This window comes from Pollachius pollachius, assembly GCF_949987615.1.
Source record: "Pollachius pollachius genome assembly, chromosome: 5".
In the NCBI taxonomy this organism is placed as follows: Eukaryota; Metazoa; Chordata; class Actinopteri; order Gadiformes; family Gadidae; genus Pollachius; species Pollachius pollachius.
This window is the reverse complement of record NC_136938.1, coordinates 13,460,669-13,476,681: the sequence shown is the minus strand read 5'-3', so window position 1 is coordinate 13,476,681 and position 16,013 is coordinate 13,460,669. Positions and strand designations below refer to the sequence as shown.

The following is a 16,013-nucleotide window of genomic DNA, read 5'->3' as shown; positions in this document are numbered from 1 at the left end:
TAAGTAGGTCACTTAGGAAACCTTTACAATGTGAAGTCTGTCTTGTGACTCTAGATAGTTGATGCCTGAAAATATACTGACAGATAATTCTGTTTCAAAGGAGATACATGTACGGTACTTTAAACTCTTGATTCCCATAGTTACCCGATTAACCATCACTTGGATACTAAACACACACTAATCTGCAACACACACACACAACGCAAATTAGTTGATAACCTGTTAATCAGTTAGTCAGTTAACTAGTGAATTCGTTTATTTATTAACTGATATAAATGTACTATTTGGGAAGGCAGTTAAATATCTGAGCTTAACGGTGGAGGCACTCTGTGACTTGATAACTTGATGTTGAACTGTCTTTAAATTAGAATGGGTTTATTACCTGGGAAACACACAGCTAGGTGATGTTTTCAATTGTAATGTGTCAATCATTCTGTTATACTCCAAAGGCCCTGGTTTAACTGTAGTGCATTTCACAACACTCATTCAACTGTAAAGTTGAATCAATGATTCCCCATAACTTCGTCAAATGGTCCTTGAACTGCCTTCTGATCTGTCCGGCCCATTCTTTTTTTTCATGTTTTTAAAATTTTGATTTTGCAATTGAGAGCAGCTTAATATAGGAATATACTTTGTTGTGTACAAATATACAACTTTAGGGCAGTCACAGTAGATTTTGGTCCGAGGATTGTCGATGTCATATATTTCATTCTAAAACCAATGAATTCCTGTTATTGCTTTCAGACCCTGTCTATGAAGCTTAGTCTACGAATATTTACCGTAGCTTACATCATCCCTTTACATTTAACCCTGTCAGGAAAACCCACAACAATGACATAAACATACAAACCAAACAACTTCATAAGTGTAGTTTTTTTTTTGTAAAACAAAACACATCTTAATATCACTCTTCTCCTATCTCATTCATAACAGAACTATCTGACCATTAGCCAGGAGCTAGCAGTCGTAGTTAGTAAGCATTGCAGGCCCAATGTTCAGTCCAGTATAAAGTCCCTGGAGCTTACTGCTTCAGCACTGTGTTGTCATTGGACGGCTGTATGTAGCATGACACAGAATAACACACCATGTAGCCATGTCGCTATACTCTTAACACTGTTAGCATAGCTCTACCCGCAGACCGAAGTTCATCTTACATCAAACTTGTCTCTTCAGCGAAACAAAACAATTAAAAAGTATATGATACGAGGCAAAGACACCCACGGTTGTAGCCAAGTAATCAATAAATCAAAGTGAGCATTAAGGGTCGTATAAACTGTTCCGTTGCTTTGGTCTCTTTGTACACATCCCCGACACATAGGGTTCCCTTCACCCCCGCAGTAAATATCTAACAGCTCAGCTTCTTCACTCGACACACACCACTCTGTGCGTGAGTGTTGATTAAGTCTGTGTGTGTGTGTGTGTGTGTGTGTGTGTGTGTGTGTGTGTGTGTGTGTGTGTGTGTGTGTGTGTGTGTGTGTGTGTGTGTGTGTGTGTGTGGTCCCCATTAGGAGGTGTGAGGAGGTGGAAGGGTGGAGCAGGAAGGAGTCGTCTTGGAACAGGTTACCAAGGTCCTTAAGTTCTCAGATCGTTACACACAAACCATCGTTTCCATGGTACCGGCGGCGGTCCGCCGCTCGCTATATCCCCCCTGCGGTCACCGTGGTTGTATGCGTGTTCGGCGTGTCCATCTCATGCTAGCTCTGGCCGTGTCTCGACCTCGCCGCGAGAGGCCGTGCGCGCACGTGTATACTCGCTGCTCGTTGCCACTCCCTGGCAACTGTCGCCACGGCGCCACTTCCTGACAGCCAGGAAGGAGTTGAGGCCGTACACACACGTGACCAAGAATCCAAACACCTGGTGGAAGGAAGACACACAAATGTAACTAGGGGAAGCAATAGGAAGCATATAATCAACTGATAAAACTCTTGAAGTTTCATTCAGTTTTCCTGCAGTTATTTGTCAAGACTAGACCAGGCGAGACTGGATTTACCCCAGTTCATTGAAGACTAAACTACAATGGATGAATATACCATATTTATGATAACAGATTATACCAGACTAGGGAAGATAAGCTAAACTAGAACTAGAACTAACAGTCTAGGTAAATTCTGACAAGAGTAGGATCACTCTCCGGTCTTTTATAGCCTACCTGAAAATAAACCTTCTTTAAAGAGGTGATATTATGCCACCAGGTGTGATGTGGTAAGCCATTACAAGCCGTTTGAAAATCGGCCTTTTCCTGTGATTTAGTGACAGCACAAAGTGGGAGTGTCCACCTAGATATATGACGGATAGATAAGTCCACCAGCCTAACCAGTGTGACTGAAGCAAATGTTACTTATCTGTCATAAATCTAGGTAGACTAGATTTATGACGGACCCACTTTGTGATGTCATTAAAACACAGGAAAAGGCAGATTTCAAAATGGCTTACCACACACACAGCTGGTGGCATAATATCACCCCCTTAATATGTTTAACATCTTACTCGCCTCACCTCTCTGGGATCCTTTTCTGTCTTTATTTATATGCTTTAAGGTGATTTCAATTTGCCTTGTTTTCATTAAGAATCGATATATCTGGTACTCATGTAAAGCGCTTCTTATTCAAATTATTAGGATGATTATTGTCATTATTACTCACCACAGCTGCGATCTCAGCGCTAGTCCCGTGGTTGATGCAGGCAAGGACCAACGAGGCGAGGAAGAAGAAGACGGTACAAGCTCCTGTGTTGACCAGGTCCTACAAACAATTTAAACATGTTTCATTTCATTTCCAGCTTTGAATATTGTTTCCAACCATACTTTTGGCTGTGAATAGAAAGTTTGGTGTTTCTGCTTTGTGTTTTTGTTTGAACACCACATGATGCAAACACACAAACTAATTCTACATTCTTTGCCTTCCTGTATCTTACTGTTGAATCCAGGTCAATAACACTGTGGGCGGTGTGTGTGTGTGTAAGTATCACTCACACTCACACACACACACACACACACACACACACACACACACACACACACACACACACACGATCTCGCATTGTTCCCCAGTGTGTCATCATCTCCTTCAGACCTATCAAATACTGTATTATAACTATTTCAGTGGAAATACTACAGTTTCATATTCCATCAGTGTAACATTTGGAAATGTACTACTACTAGTGTAGACTGCAAAGATATTATACCGTAAGATGTACTTATTCAAGTAAATATAAAATCTACGAAGGAATGTGCAGAGAAAGGGTAAGAGCAGGATGGTGTGTGGTTGATTCAGAACATGGGGAGGTGAGGGGGTGTGGGATTAGGGATTCAGGGTTTTAACTATTAAAGGTTTCATGCGTTTCATATATTTCTTTGTGGTGATACTGTTAACATAGACCAGCGGTTCTTAAGGCCTTTGTAGTCCGAGACCAAAACGACAATTCCAGTGTGCCTGAGGAACCCGACTGCCACCCAACTGGAGCGCAAACCATTTTGTGTCCTGAGTCCATATCTGCACGTACTGTGATTGCATTAAGGGGATTCTCATAAGGCAGAGCAGCGAATTCTCGAGAACCACAAGGAGGACATGAAATCCATTTAGTTGGTCATCGTAATGAGCATTCAACTAGGCAACTTAACTATATTCTAATCGCTGTTGCCATTGTGATTGCAATCGTTACAGTAGTGTGATGTGATTTTGAAATTGTGATTGCGCAAAATGGTGTAGATGTTGTTACTTTAACAATTATGTTGATACCATAGTGATGTTTTTACTTTAGTTTGTTTGGAGGATGGTAAGTTGCTTGTACTGTTACTGTTCTGTTATTTCACTTCCTGGATGTTTGTTGAGGTGTGTGTATGTGTATTTTTCAGTGTGTCTATGTTGGCCTGGCAAGAGTTAATGATCTGTCTGAATGGAGAACAAATCCCGTGATCCCATGCATGACTCAAACCATCATAGACACCATCTCACATGACACACACACACACACACACACACACAACCAGCATGGATAGAGCAGTGTGTTTGTTTGTGTGTCAATGTATGCTGATGTATGCCCCTAAGCCTTCTTTTGTTCTTAATTTTGACTGTCAAAATGACTATGTTCTTCTTGAGATACTAGTGCCCTCCTGTGACTAAAGCCTTCTAATCAGAGAGCTAGCATCATGGTTTAGTAGTAGCAGGTGGTTAGTTTGCTGTAGAACAGGACTGTCTATGCACTTCCCCCATCATTACACCCACCAGACCAGCCCGGCCAGTTAAAAGCTTCCTTGTTCCCGGCTGAGGCTCCCTTTCCAAATGCGTCCAGCCTAACGTGGTTAAGTCACCATGTGAAGGTTTGGTGGGGCTGGAGGCTGAGGTGTGGTGTAGGCCCTACTGAGCATCAAGAAAGGCTATCGTTCAGATGAGGAGAGAGCCTTCAAACCATGAGCCCTCAACGCACCAGAGTCCACCGGGAGAATGAGAATGAACCACAAGCAAGCGCGCACAAGGAGAAGAAGAAGGATTGAATTTATATAGCGCTTTTCTAGACACTCAAAGGCACTTTACAGTGAAGGGGGGACCGCACACACCAGCTTTAGGTGGAGAGTGAGGGAATTAATGAATCAGCCAATTATACAGGCTGAACAAGCACGGCAAACACACACCTAACGGTCAAAGATTGTTCTAATCATACCTGAGTGGGAGAATAATTAACTACAGATATCTTATTTTATTGTAAAATATGGAAGATACCTTCACACACTCACACACAAACTGAACAAAGTGCTTTAATAGGAATGTTTTGCTGTTTCGGTGTCTTTAACTTTAATAAAAATGAGGAGGAGAGAGGCGGGTCTAGGAGGAGGCTTTGCTGATGAGACATCAGCAAACATGATGATTTGCCTATTTTTGCCTATTTCCTGACTTCTGCAACTGTCAAGGGCTGATTATGGTCCCACGTTCACGCAACGCAATCACCCGGCAGACGCTTCGACGCAGTCGTGAACCTTTATGGTTCTGTGTCGGGTTTTAGTAAGCGGACCAATCACAACCCTTGCTGCTCCGTCGCCTCGAGGGAAGGTTACAATTTTTGGGATGTCCACTTTAGGCCTTTGCGGTGGATGCAAGGAGGGTCCGCAAGGACGTAATGGGTCCGTAACCCACTTCCGTTGCGTGAACGTGGGACCATAATCAGCCCTTCAGTGTATAAAATATACAGGAGGGGTGAAAGCACACACCCCTGAGGTGAACCTGTGGAAGAGTTGAGCTTGTCAGAAAGGGCCGACTCTTACAGATTGTGATCTATGCGTCATAACATCTAAAATCCAACCAATCATGTTTAAATCCACACCTTCTCACTTCTCAGCAAGAAGGCGTGGCTGTATAGTGTTGAAAGCAGAGGAAAAATCTATAAAAAGAAGTATGGCATGGGACATCGGTCTCTCAAGGTGGCGATACAGCAGCGTCAGAGTGGCATCCTCCACACCTCTACCAACTCTATATGGAAACTGCATAGGGTCTAAGGACCCCTGCACCTGCACCTGGATGACCTGCTTCATCACCTTCTCAAATACCTTCATAGACATCTATATCATATAATATATATCATCACAGCCAAAAGCTGTGTGTGCCTCCAGACGATATTATGAATCTCAACAGACTGCGCAAGGTTCTCCAACGTCTCTGGTTCTTCCACATCAATCTGAAGTAGACTGAACCGCGACATGGAGGAGATGGGATCATTGCCCGCGATTGTCTCCCGCCGGAGCGGGCAGCACCGAGGCACCACCTCCCCGCGGCAGCGGGGCTCCGGCGGCAGACAATCGCGGGCAACAATCCCTTTCTCCTCCATGTCGCGGTTCAGGTACTTCAGGGATTCAAAGCCAAAGTTCCTTTCCCCCAATTCCTTCTCAACCATGGCTGAGATAACCCCCACTACAGTCTCGTTGTGGAAATACCAGAAACGTGTTATGCGCCATAACACCAACAGTGGTTATCCAAATAACAAAGAAGTGTACAACACTTACGTTACAGTGTCTCACACACACACACACACACACACACACACACACACACACACACACACACACACACACACGGGGCTTGCACGCTCGTAGCTCATTGTCTCATTGGCGGGAAAAATTCTGTTGGCGGGCAAGGCAGAGAAAGGGGAGGTAACTTGGCCTCTTATGCGACATATGGGGCCAAATTCAAAATCGGAGCGTCTGAGCTTTCATTTTTCAAAGGTGGAAACCTAGTGCTCGTTTTACACCTAACGCCATTTCTAGCTACTAGGGGATGATAGGCAAGCTTGGGGAACTCATATTAATGTTAGAACAGCAATAAACTTGGTTATGGCATTTGCAATTCTGAATTCCAAGACAGGGGTTGTTGAAATAGTGTCATGAGCAAGGGCTGTGATTGGTCCTCCAATAAAATCATTCCCGGAATCACCTCTCCGGTTTGCCTTTGCACCTTAATTACTTTGTACATTGTTTACTTTGCACCTTCAGGACCAATAAAACACCAAATAAGATTTGAAAAGCTTTGGAAGTTTATTTGCAACACTGCTTACATGGTTTGTAGTCAACATATAAGATCGATCGGGCGGCGAATTGCATATACGACATCCCGACGGAGAGCTGCTGAGGGGTCAGGGGGGGAACTGTCTGTCTGTCTGTCTGTCTGTCTGTCTGTCTGTCTGTCTGTCTGTCTGTCTGTCTGTCTGTCTGTCTGTCTGTCTGTCTGTCTGTCTGTCTGTCTGTGTGTCTGTGTCTGTGTGTGTGTGTGTGTGTGTGTGTGTGTGTGTGTGTGTGTGTGTGTGTGCGTACCGTGAGACTCCAGTTGACGTGAGGCACCTTGACGTGCAGGTTGAGGCTGAAGATGAAGAGGAGGACCCCGGTGACGACGAAGGCGCTGCAGCTGACAAACTCAAAGAAGTACACGCCCCCACAGGGAGAGCACAGCATGATGGTCTCGATGCAGATGAAGCCCAGCAGGGACAGCACCTAGCAGGGGCGAGAGAGCACTGCACATTATGAAGAGAACGAGACGTGGATAGCATTGATGTAGCTAGCTACAGTCAGCTACTATAAACCTAATCTCAGTCTCCTCCGTTCATTAGCTCTACGTGGCCATGTGACTCCTGCTGAACGTCTGATACGTAGAGCACTAGGTCACTGTGTAACTCCTGCTGAACGTCTGATACGTAGAGCACTAGGTCACAGTGTGACTCGTCCTGAACGTCTGATGCATAGAGCACTAGGTCACTGTGTAACTCCTCCTGAACGTCTGATACATAGAGCACTAAGTCACTGTGTAACTCCTCCTGAACGTCTGATACATAGAGCACTAGGTCACCGTGTGACTAGACCTGAACATCTGATACATAGAGCACTAGGTCACCGTGTGACTCCTCCTGAACGTCTGATACATAGAGCACTAGGTCACCGTGTGACTCCTCCTGAACGTCTGATACATAGAGCACTAGGTCACCGTGTGACTCCTCCTGAACGTCTGATACATAGAGCACTAGGTCACCGTGTAACTCCTCCTGAACGTCTGATACATAGAGCACTAGGTCACCATGTGACTCCTCCTGAACGTCTGATACATAGAGCACTAGGTCACCGTGTAACTCCTTCTGAACGTCTGATACATAGAGCACTAGGTCACCGTGTGACTAGACCTGAACATCTGATACATAGAGCACTAGGTCACCGTGTGACTCCTCCTGAACGTCTGACGCATAGAGCACTAGGTCACCGTGTGACTCCTCCTGAACGTCTGATACATAGAGCACTAGGTCACCGTGTGACTAGACCTGAACGTCTGATACATAGAGTCACCATACAACTTGTAGTGAAATCTAGGTATCTATACTAGACTTAAAAAAATGACATAACATTTATTTAGCTGGTGCTTTGGTCTAAAGGGTCTTACGTTCAGTGTACTGTTCAACGATAAAGATCTAATCCCCAAAGTGGACGATTCATTCGAGTACATACAAATCACCAAAAGCAAAATGCTTCAAACGCTGCAATAAAGAAAAACTGGGTCACATTCAGAGCAATCTGAACAGATGAGTTTTCAGCCTGTGGCATACGACGGGTAGGGTTTCAGCTGTCCTGATGACTGTGGGGTGCCTCTTCCACCAATTTGGAGCAAGGACAGCAGACTTTCGAGAAATCCTGTCGGCCCGGGGTTGGTCATTAAAGACCTCTTCTTGACAACATGGTGGTCTTTACACAGTTAATCAACACTGTGTCTCAGACTTTACATAGTCTGACTGTGAGAATAGATTAAAACTACTTAAAACTAGCTAAATAGTAGTCGAGCACCCAGGATTGCTCTTGAAGTTGCAAAACTTGCCTAAACTTTTTCCAGACCACAGCCAACCCAAATCTTTCGGACCCCTGGAACAGGGCCTGGGGGCCTCAACCCTTAACAGGACCTTGGGGTCTCGACCTACAGTATTTCTAAGGTTAAGATGCGCCCACCTTTCCAGTGGCCACACGCACAATGACCGCATGAAGAGGGCACTAGGGAACGACTAAACTGGCTTTGGGAAAATTTGTCCAGCCATGTTCTGTATACAGCTCTCGTGATAGAACTATGAATATTCTTGCGACAGTGAAGATACGGGGTATTAATGAGCTAATGAGGGGATTGTGAATTCTAAGGTGATTAGAAGGCTGCGTTGATAAAATCAGTATGACAATGAAGACAACTATGAATGGCATAAGGATATGGCAAGGCTATGAGACAATGAATAATAACATGAAAGATAAGAAAGATCATTCTGAGGATCTGAATTAAATTAAGATAATGTGCTTAACTGTTAATGAGGTGATAATGGATAGACTAATGAGATGATTCTGGTAGATAATTACATTATGAATAAACCTGAGATAATTAAAAATAGTGAGAAGAGGAGATTGAAAGGTAAAAAGTTGTAGTTGGAGCTCTGCATCCATCTCGCTCTCTCTCTCTCCCTTTAGCTCTTCCCATCTCCCTCTTTCTCCAGCTCTTGACCACAGTATGAGAGGAATTCTGCTGTTCAGGAGCTTCTCCACCATGTAGAGCTACTCCAAAAAAAACACACACACACACACACACACACACACACACACACACACACACACATTACCGCCATTCTCCATGCCCACACACACACACACACACACACAACAACCAAATATATACAGACGATGGGCCCAGACCAGTTTAGACCAAGTCCGGTGACTTTGGACTGAAGTTAGTGTGCCATGTTAAATACTTAAAGACAAGACCCATAGATGATTATGTTTCTCTTCATGGCTGCACTGTTTGACTTCAGCCCTGAAAAACATCAAATCAACAACCTTGTTTAAACTGTGCATAAATGGTCGAAAGCTTTCAAACATAGATATCTGGGCAGGAGGAACCATTTTTTCTCCCTGAATATGTACCAATCGTGTTGTGTTAAAGAGCTGCTAAGATCCTTTGGCAGCAAATATTTGAAATGTAGTGAAACGTCATAGTGTGTGAGACGTGAAATAATTTAGATAATTATTTGTCGAACTCTATGTATCATATTACATTATACTGCTGCTTGTAATACTAACCAGCAGCACTCCCCCATTAATGACTAATGGGGGATTCATTTATTCTTACTAATACTAATCTTGCTTTAGGAAGGAATATTCCCTTGATATAAACCCCTTATCAATCTCATACAAAAACACACACACACACACACACACACACACACACACACACACACACACACACACACACAGGATTAGTTTCACAGGACGCCAGTTGAGGTCTTTGGTCGACCATCTGTTGTGTTACTGACACAGACACACAGTCTGACATAATTATTACTGGAGTGTTGAAAATGTAGCCTGTTAGCAGACGGTTTCATGCCAAAGTGACTCAGTGACATGGGGGGGAATTCATCAAAGTCGCTAACGAAGAAGGCGCATAGTTGATTAAGCCCAGTTAGAACTAAGGCCAACTTCCACTTGAGGCTAAGGCCGTTCCATCAACCCAGTTCAGCCACGCCTTGCTCAGGTTAGTTCAAACCAGGCTAACGTTATCATGGATTACGCGCACTCACAAGATATGTAGCCAGCCCAGAACCGTGGATGTCGAATCATGGATCAAATGTCCGAAAAGGACAGAGCGGGATCTTTTCCAGCGGCGAACAGAAGCTGCTTGTGGAGGTCCATGAGGAGTACCAGCATATAATAACTCAAAAAGGGAACACCGTAACCATTAACAGAAACAGGGAGGCTGCCTGGCAAAAAAAAAATCACTTATCTGTTGAATGCATAAGTAGTACTAAGCACAACATATTTTTATTGAATATTTGACCATGGTTCTGTAATCAGGGATAGTTTGAGGTAACATGTCGGACTTGCGCCCGGTCGTCCGGGTACAATCCCCACACGATAAGTATTTTAGGGTTACTGGAGAAATCAAAGGACTTTTCATGCCATTTGTTTTCCATTTCCTTGAAGAGATAGACCTAGTAAATGCAGCCAGAAAAGAATATTCTATATTGACTAACCATAGTATTTATCTCAACAGAAGTGGTATCTGATGACAATTTCCCATGCAGCAGTGTCTTTGTCATTGTGACAAAGACTTCACTATCAGTAACATTAACATTAACTTTACCATGGGTTTTTGTAAGTTATATTTGGGTTCTAGGGAAATTGTAAGACACATTTATTATATAAAAAGTAATTTGTTAGGCCTACTATCTCAGACATAAAAGGGAATTACAAAAATAAGCCAACGCCAAGAATTCTATGACATACTCAGGACGCAAATTCGGGTCGCCCACACCACAGCTCCAGCGCTATACCATTCACCCAATTTCTGGTTCCCTATTGCGGTAGAATACATAGCCTATATCTGTATAAAAGTGTGTTGAGAAAATATCCACGGTAACAATAGATAGCAATTCATTTTTTTTTTTTGCATCATTTAATCTTAGACCCTTAGTGAAAATATAGGCTGCTTGTTCTTCATATAGGCCTATGTAAATTTACGACAAAATCGTAAGGCCTAGATTGGCGGAACCTTCTGATGGTAGGCCTACACTTGTTTACCGACAGATGGACTTCTATGAAATACCGATCAAGTAAGCCTAACCTTCTTTGATAGGTCCATGAGCCTGACCGTTAGCCTGCTACCGACCAGGTTAGTTTGCTTGGATAAATTGCCATGGTTACTTAGCAGAGATTTCCTTAAGTCACGTTAATGGAACGGAACTCTAACTGAAAGTAGCGAGGCTAAGCAAAATAAGCCCGGCTTTGCCTTTAGCTTGGTTGATGCAGGGCCGGCCCTGTACACCTGGGGGCCCTAAGCAGGATCATTTTGGAGCCCTGCTTTGCGGTTTATAGAGTCGTTTTGCCACGGAGAATATGCAACTGTATGCATTCATAACCCTTATGGTTTTTATCCGTACCTCTTTGAACATGATTTGCCGCAATTACTTTACTACTTATTAAGTATACTAACTGAAACAATCAAAGTAAAGCTTACACACTTGCCACATTTCTACTTTTACTTTACTGTCGGAATGTTGTAAATGTAGAAAATGTTCTGTTGTTTGTTGTCCATGCATCACACATTGTTTAATTGCAACGTAGTATAGTAGAGCTACAAGTGGCTGAAAAAACTGCTAAGCAAAGTAAAGGTAAATCAGTTAATATCCATTATCCTTCAGTGATGTTTAGCAAAATAAAGTCAATTAACAGGGCAACGCTCCGCTCGCTATGGGAACGGGGGGCGCAAAACTCAATCTCACCTAGGGCTACCAAAGGTCTAGAACCAGCCCTGGGGGAGAGAGCGGGAGACAGGCAATGTTGAACAAAGGTAGCGAACTTCATTTAGCTTCGTCATGGACCATATCGTCATCATTGCGGTTGCCAGTTTGGGATCAGTCAAACCAGCGCCTGCGCTGAATCAAACATCATGTTCCTTGCTTGTTGCCCTCTCAGCAACACAGAGCATTACATTAACAACATGTGTAGGGTTGCCAGGTCAGTCAGAATCAGGTTCTTAATTCCACCATTGTTTTCATAAACTAATATGAGCTATATGTTTACAATGTTTCCTTTCTTGTTAAGTAAATTGCTTTGTGGATAAAAAAAGAAAGAAAAAAAAAGTTTATATATAAATATATATATATATTTTAAATACAGCGCTCTTGGGGACCCCTGGCGGTCGAGGGGACCTAAGCGGCCGCTTAGTTCATGTATACGGAGGGCCGGCTCTCTAGATCTTCCCAGTGCAGTGAACCCAGAACCAACTCTAGGTATTGGCCAGTGCCTTGCTCGAGGGCAGCTTATAGCTGAGGAGCACCAGGTGAATACCCCCGACAGACCTGGAAAGATACGAAGGCTGGATACAGAACGGCGTTCAAAGACAGTGGGGCTGGAACTCATAAGCTCTCTATGGTCACAGTAGAGCTGAGAGACTGCATGCACAACAACTCTCATACAAAGCCTCATAGTCGTTGATGATCAAAGTTGTCACAATGACAATTGAGATGCAAATTCAAAGCAAAAAGACTAAAACAATATAAATACATATATTTCATGGATATTTGTGGATAAATTTCCAGTTAGTATTTCTCTACGGATTTAATGTTTGCCAAAGAAAAATAGACTAGATTTGCCTAGACCAAAACTGGCCCAGATTGATTTGACCAGACACAAACAAATCAGGAAAGTTAAGAACAAACTTAACCAGAAAAGAAGAACAGAACAGAACACAAAGTCTGTCTCTACTAAAGAACTCGTCGACATCTTGGTAGCATCTGGTATCTTCATTATTGTACACCCGCAGGCAGCGAACATAGCCTGAGTAATGTTGGTGCTGAGAAGAGGATCATTTGCCCATGTCTGCTGATGAACAGCTAGCTTAGCTGACAATGTCCAGCACCCGTTGGGTTGGGAGAGACAACGGGTGGTCTGGGTTAGACGGGCCCCAAACAGATACAAAGACTGGACCGGGGGGTTGGGGCAAAAACACACCCTGCTCAGGTTACTGTCTTCTGGTTGTGGGAACACAAAGAGTCCACTTAGCCATTCTGAACTGCAGAGAGTAGGCCTACCTGGATCAATTGCTGATAAATGAATGATATAAACTGACGTCCTGGACTTCATAAGCAATATTGAATAACTACCAGGGTAGGAATGCTGTATGTATGATACTTCTACTACTACTACTACTACTACTACTACTACTACTACTACTACTACTACTACTACTACTACTACTAGACAAGAAAGTGACAAGAAAGTACAGCATATTAAATTGGACAAGCCAAGAGTGACACATGGAACTAATGTAACAATTCCAATCGTTTTTAATGTCTAGAAAATAGCTAAGATTCCGAGTGTGAAATTATCATGATTAACTTGCATACATCATACCCACCATGGAAGTGTGACTATACAGTAATATGCTCATAAACTCAACTATACAACACTAAAGCCTTGTTCAAAACCAACGAACGGGCCGATAAGAGAATCCAGTTAGCACTGTAAATGCAGGAGGGTACATTTTCCACATGGAAATGTAAGCGTTTCTCGTGAGTTAAAAACCATGCATGGAGTTATCCGTTCTGATGTTTGACATTAAAACGCTTTTGTACATGTCAATGTCAGATGACTCACATGAAATCATAAATGTCAATATTGGAACAAGTCGTCGTACCTGACCTACAAAGCCCATGTCACACTACGAAGGTAGAAGGAGAGGAGTAATTATGATCATTATTAATAAATCATTTTAGTTACATAACTATCATATTTACAGTACACAAGCTGTGCAGGCAGTAGAGGCAGAATGATGTGGGAAATAAAAAGACAAGCGTTTACATAGAGCGAACTATACCATTCAAGCGTAGCCTCAAGACAAAGCGAAAGCATAAGGTCAGCATTGCTGATATGGGGCTTTTATATAATATGATATCTGATACTGAGTGACGATTCCACCTTAATTTCGATTCATGTGGAAATGTTGTGTGAACACTCAAGCAAATGTCTTTCAAAACCTGAATTATTTACATTATCGTACAGCTTAACATATAACAGACAGACACACACACACACACACACACACACACACACACACACACACACACACACACACCGAACACACACACAGATTTCCTGCATTGGTGAATTATAATAGTTTTTGGGAGAATTCCTTCTGCTGTGTCATGGTTTTGTTGTGTGTCCAGACATCTGGTTTAGGTGAAGTGGTATAAAACTATGTGCTCTCCTGTGTCTTCCAAGTCCAACCACAAACACACCGAATCCTGAGAAGAGCCTGTTGTCTATTAAATGTTCAATTTCCCTTGTAGAAAAACACTCCCATGTTGTGACTAGTCAGAGTGGAAAGTAACTGATAGTTATAAACAAATAGATGCCTAGAGTGAAATAGTGTAGGCCTACAGAGAAAACTACTCAACTAGTAGTAAAAAGTGTTTAATAGATTGTGATAGATGAACATATTATCAAACGAAACCAAATTAATTCACAAAAGTTTAAGAGTGAACGAATTATTTTACATATTTGTGCAACAGGACTAATTCTAGTATGTCTAGAAAAGCATCTATGTGCAATACTTTAACACTACAACAACAACATAACCGGTTTTGTCATTCGTTACCTTAATGCGACGCAAAATGCTCAGAGGGACTTGACTTACCACTTCTACCACCTTCAGGATCCCCAGGTAAGACCTGAGGTACTCCAGGTCACACCTGATCCCCCCCAGCAGGCTTCTGGCTTGCACGGGCTCGGTGGTGGGCTGGTAGGGGCTGCTGGCCCCAGAGATCATTGACGCGTTGGAGGCCTCGCCATCCAAGCCCTCCGCCTCCGCGCCAGTCCGCATGGTGCCTCCTTGGGGAGAGTGATGATCACAAGGTGCACGGTAGCCTACAACTCGACTGCAGTGGAAGAGATCGGTGGGGTCCGGTTTAAAGACACTTATTAACTTGCATCGACGCTATGGCGAAGGCTTTGCGTTCGTTGCGTCTGCTGTTCCATAAAAGCAGGGAGAGGAGCAGGAGAATGAGGATATTTCGATAGCCTTCCCCTGCGCTACAAACAAAAGGAACCCCCGAACAAGGTTGTAATTGTTATTAAAACGTGTTGTGCTGGATAAAGAGGGTTATCGCTGCCGATTGAGCTCCGAGGCAACCGCTTGACCTAGAACCGCGTTACACTCACTTGTTTGCTTCCAGTGTCACTCCACTATGGACGGTATCCTGGCCACCTCGCTATCGAAACTACCTTTGAGATATATCCGTCTCCGATGTGTGTGAAAACACACTCCATCCGTCCGGGAGGACCGAGAAAACGCGTTTTTTTTTTACACGGATAAGAGTCTCTGTGTGTTAACTTATTGTTAAGCACAACGAATACGTTTACTTGGATTGATGTGAAGCAGTCTTGTCTCCGCCCCAAACCCCGAGCATTCTTGTGTGTGTGTGTGTGTGTGTGTGTGTGTGTGTGTGTGTGTGTGTGTGTGTGTGTGTGTGCGCGTGTGGATACTTTGTTCAACGTGTCCGAACAGCTTCACTTGCTCGCAACTACGTCGACAACAGTCCTGTCCGCCGCATATCTCGGTCGTGCGTGGAACCCACAGGACAAGGCCTACTGCTGCGTGGAGCGAAAACACAAGCAGCGGTGTTGTGTGGAACGAGGTGGTAAGACCAGCTGGAAGATAGGAGAGGTGGCGGAAACAGGGCTTCAGCCGATGTCGCCGCTGATACGGCGTAGCAGGCTAACCCTAACCCCTTTGGTTTTGCCTCATGTTTAATGTTTCGCTTATGAAATCCATCGATGGCTTTACTGTCCTCTAGCGGGCTTTTGGTTAACTTACACTAATTATTTATAATTAATGACATAATTAATGGAGACTAAAGAATTGTATCAAGTGCACTTTGATGCAACTGATTAAGCATTGCTGCAACTTTGTGGGCCTAGACTTATTAGGTGGGGTGATTATAGAACAGTTAAGTAGCAATTCCAA

General features: G+C 43.4%; 1 protein-coding gene across 2 annotated transcripts; it reads right to left on the bottom strand.

Annotated features, from left to right (window-relative positions):
• Positions 1 to 1,402: 1,402 nt before the first annotated feature.
• Positions 1,403 to 15,462, bottom strand: cmtm4 (CKLF-like MARVEL transmembrane domain containing 4). 2 transcript variants are annotated; one of them, XM_079736962.1, is made up of 5 exons: positions 15,209 to 15,462; positions 14,685 to 14,925; positions 6,797 to 6,973; positions 2,643 to 2,741; positions 1,403 to 1,854 (listed from the first exon to the last, which is right to left on the bottom strand). In XM_079736962.1, exons 2-5 carry the CDS (start codon positions 14,868 to 14,870, stop codon positions 1,690 to 1,692), a joined length of 627 nt encoding a protein of 208 aa, XP_079593088.1. In that variant the 5' UTR covers positions 14,871 to 14,925; positions 15,209 to 15,462; the 3' UTR covers positions 1,403 to 1,689. The 2 variants fall into 2 exon arrangements, with proteins under 2 accessions (XP_079593088.1, XP_079593087.1); XM_079736961.1 differs by having other exon boundaries at positions 14,685 to 14,878.
• Positions 15,463 to 16,013: the final 551 nt, after the last annotated feature.

Coding starts and splice junctions, on each gene's coding strand:
- cmtm4 (XM_079736962.1), bottom strand. CDS start 14,870: ATGCGGACTGGCGCGGAGGCGGAGGGCTTGGATGGCGAGGCCTCCAAC. Junction 6,974..14,684: donor TCCTGAAGGTGGTAGAAGTG/GTAAGTCAAGTC, acceptor CGCCCCTGCTAG/GTGCTGTCCCTGCTGGGCTT. Junction 1,855..2,642: donor GCGCTGAGATCGCAGCTGTG/GTGAGTAATAAT, acceptor TCCTTCCACCAG/GTGTTTGGATTCTTGGTCAC.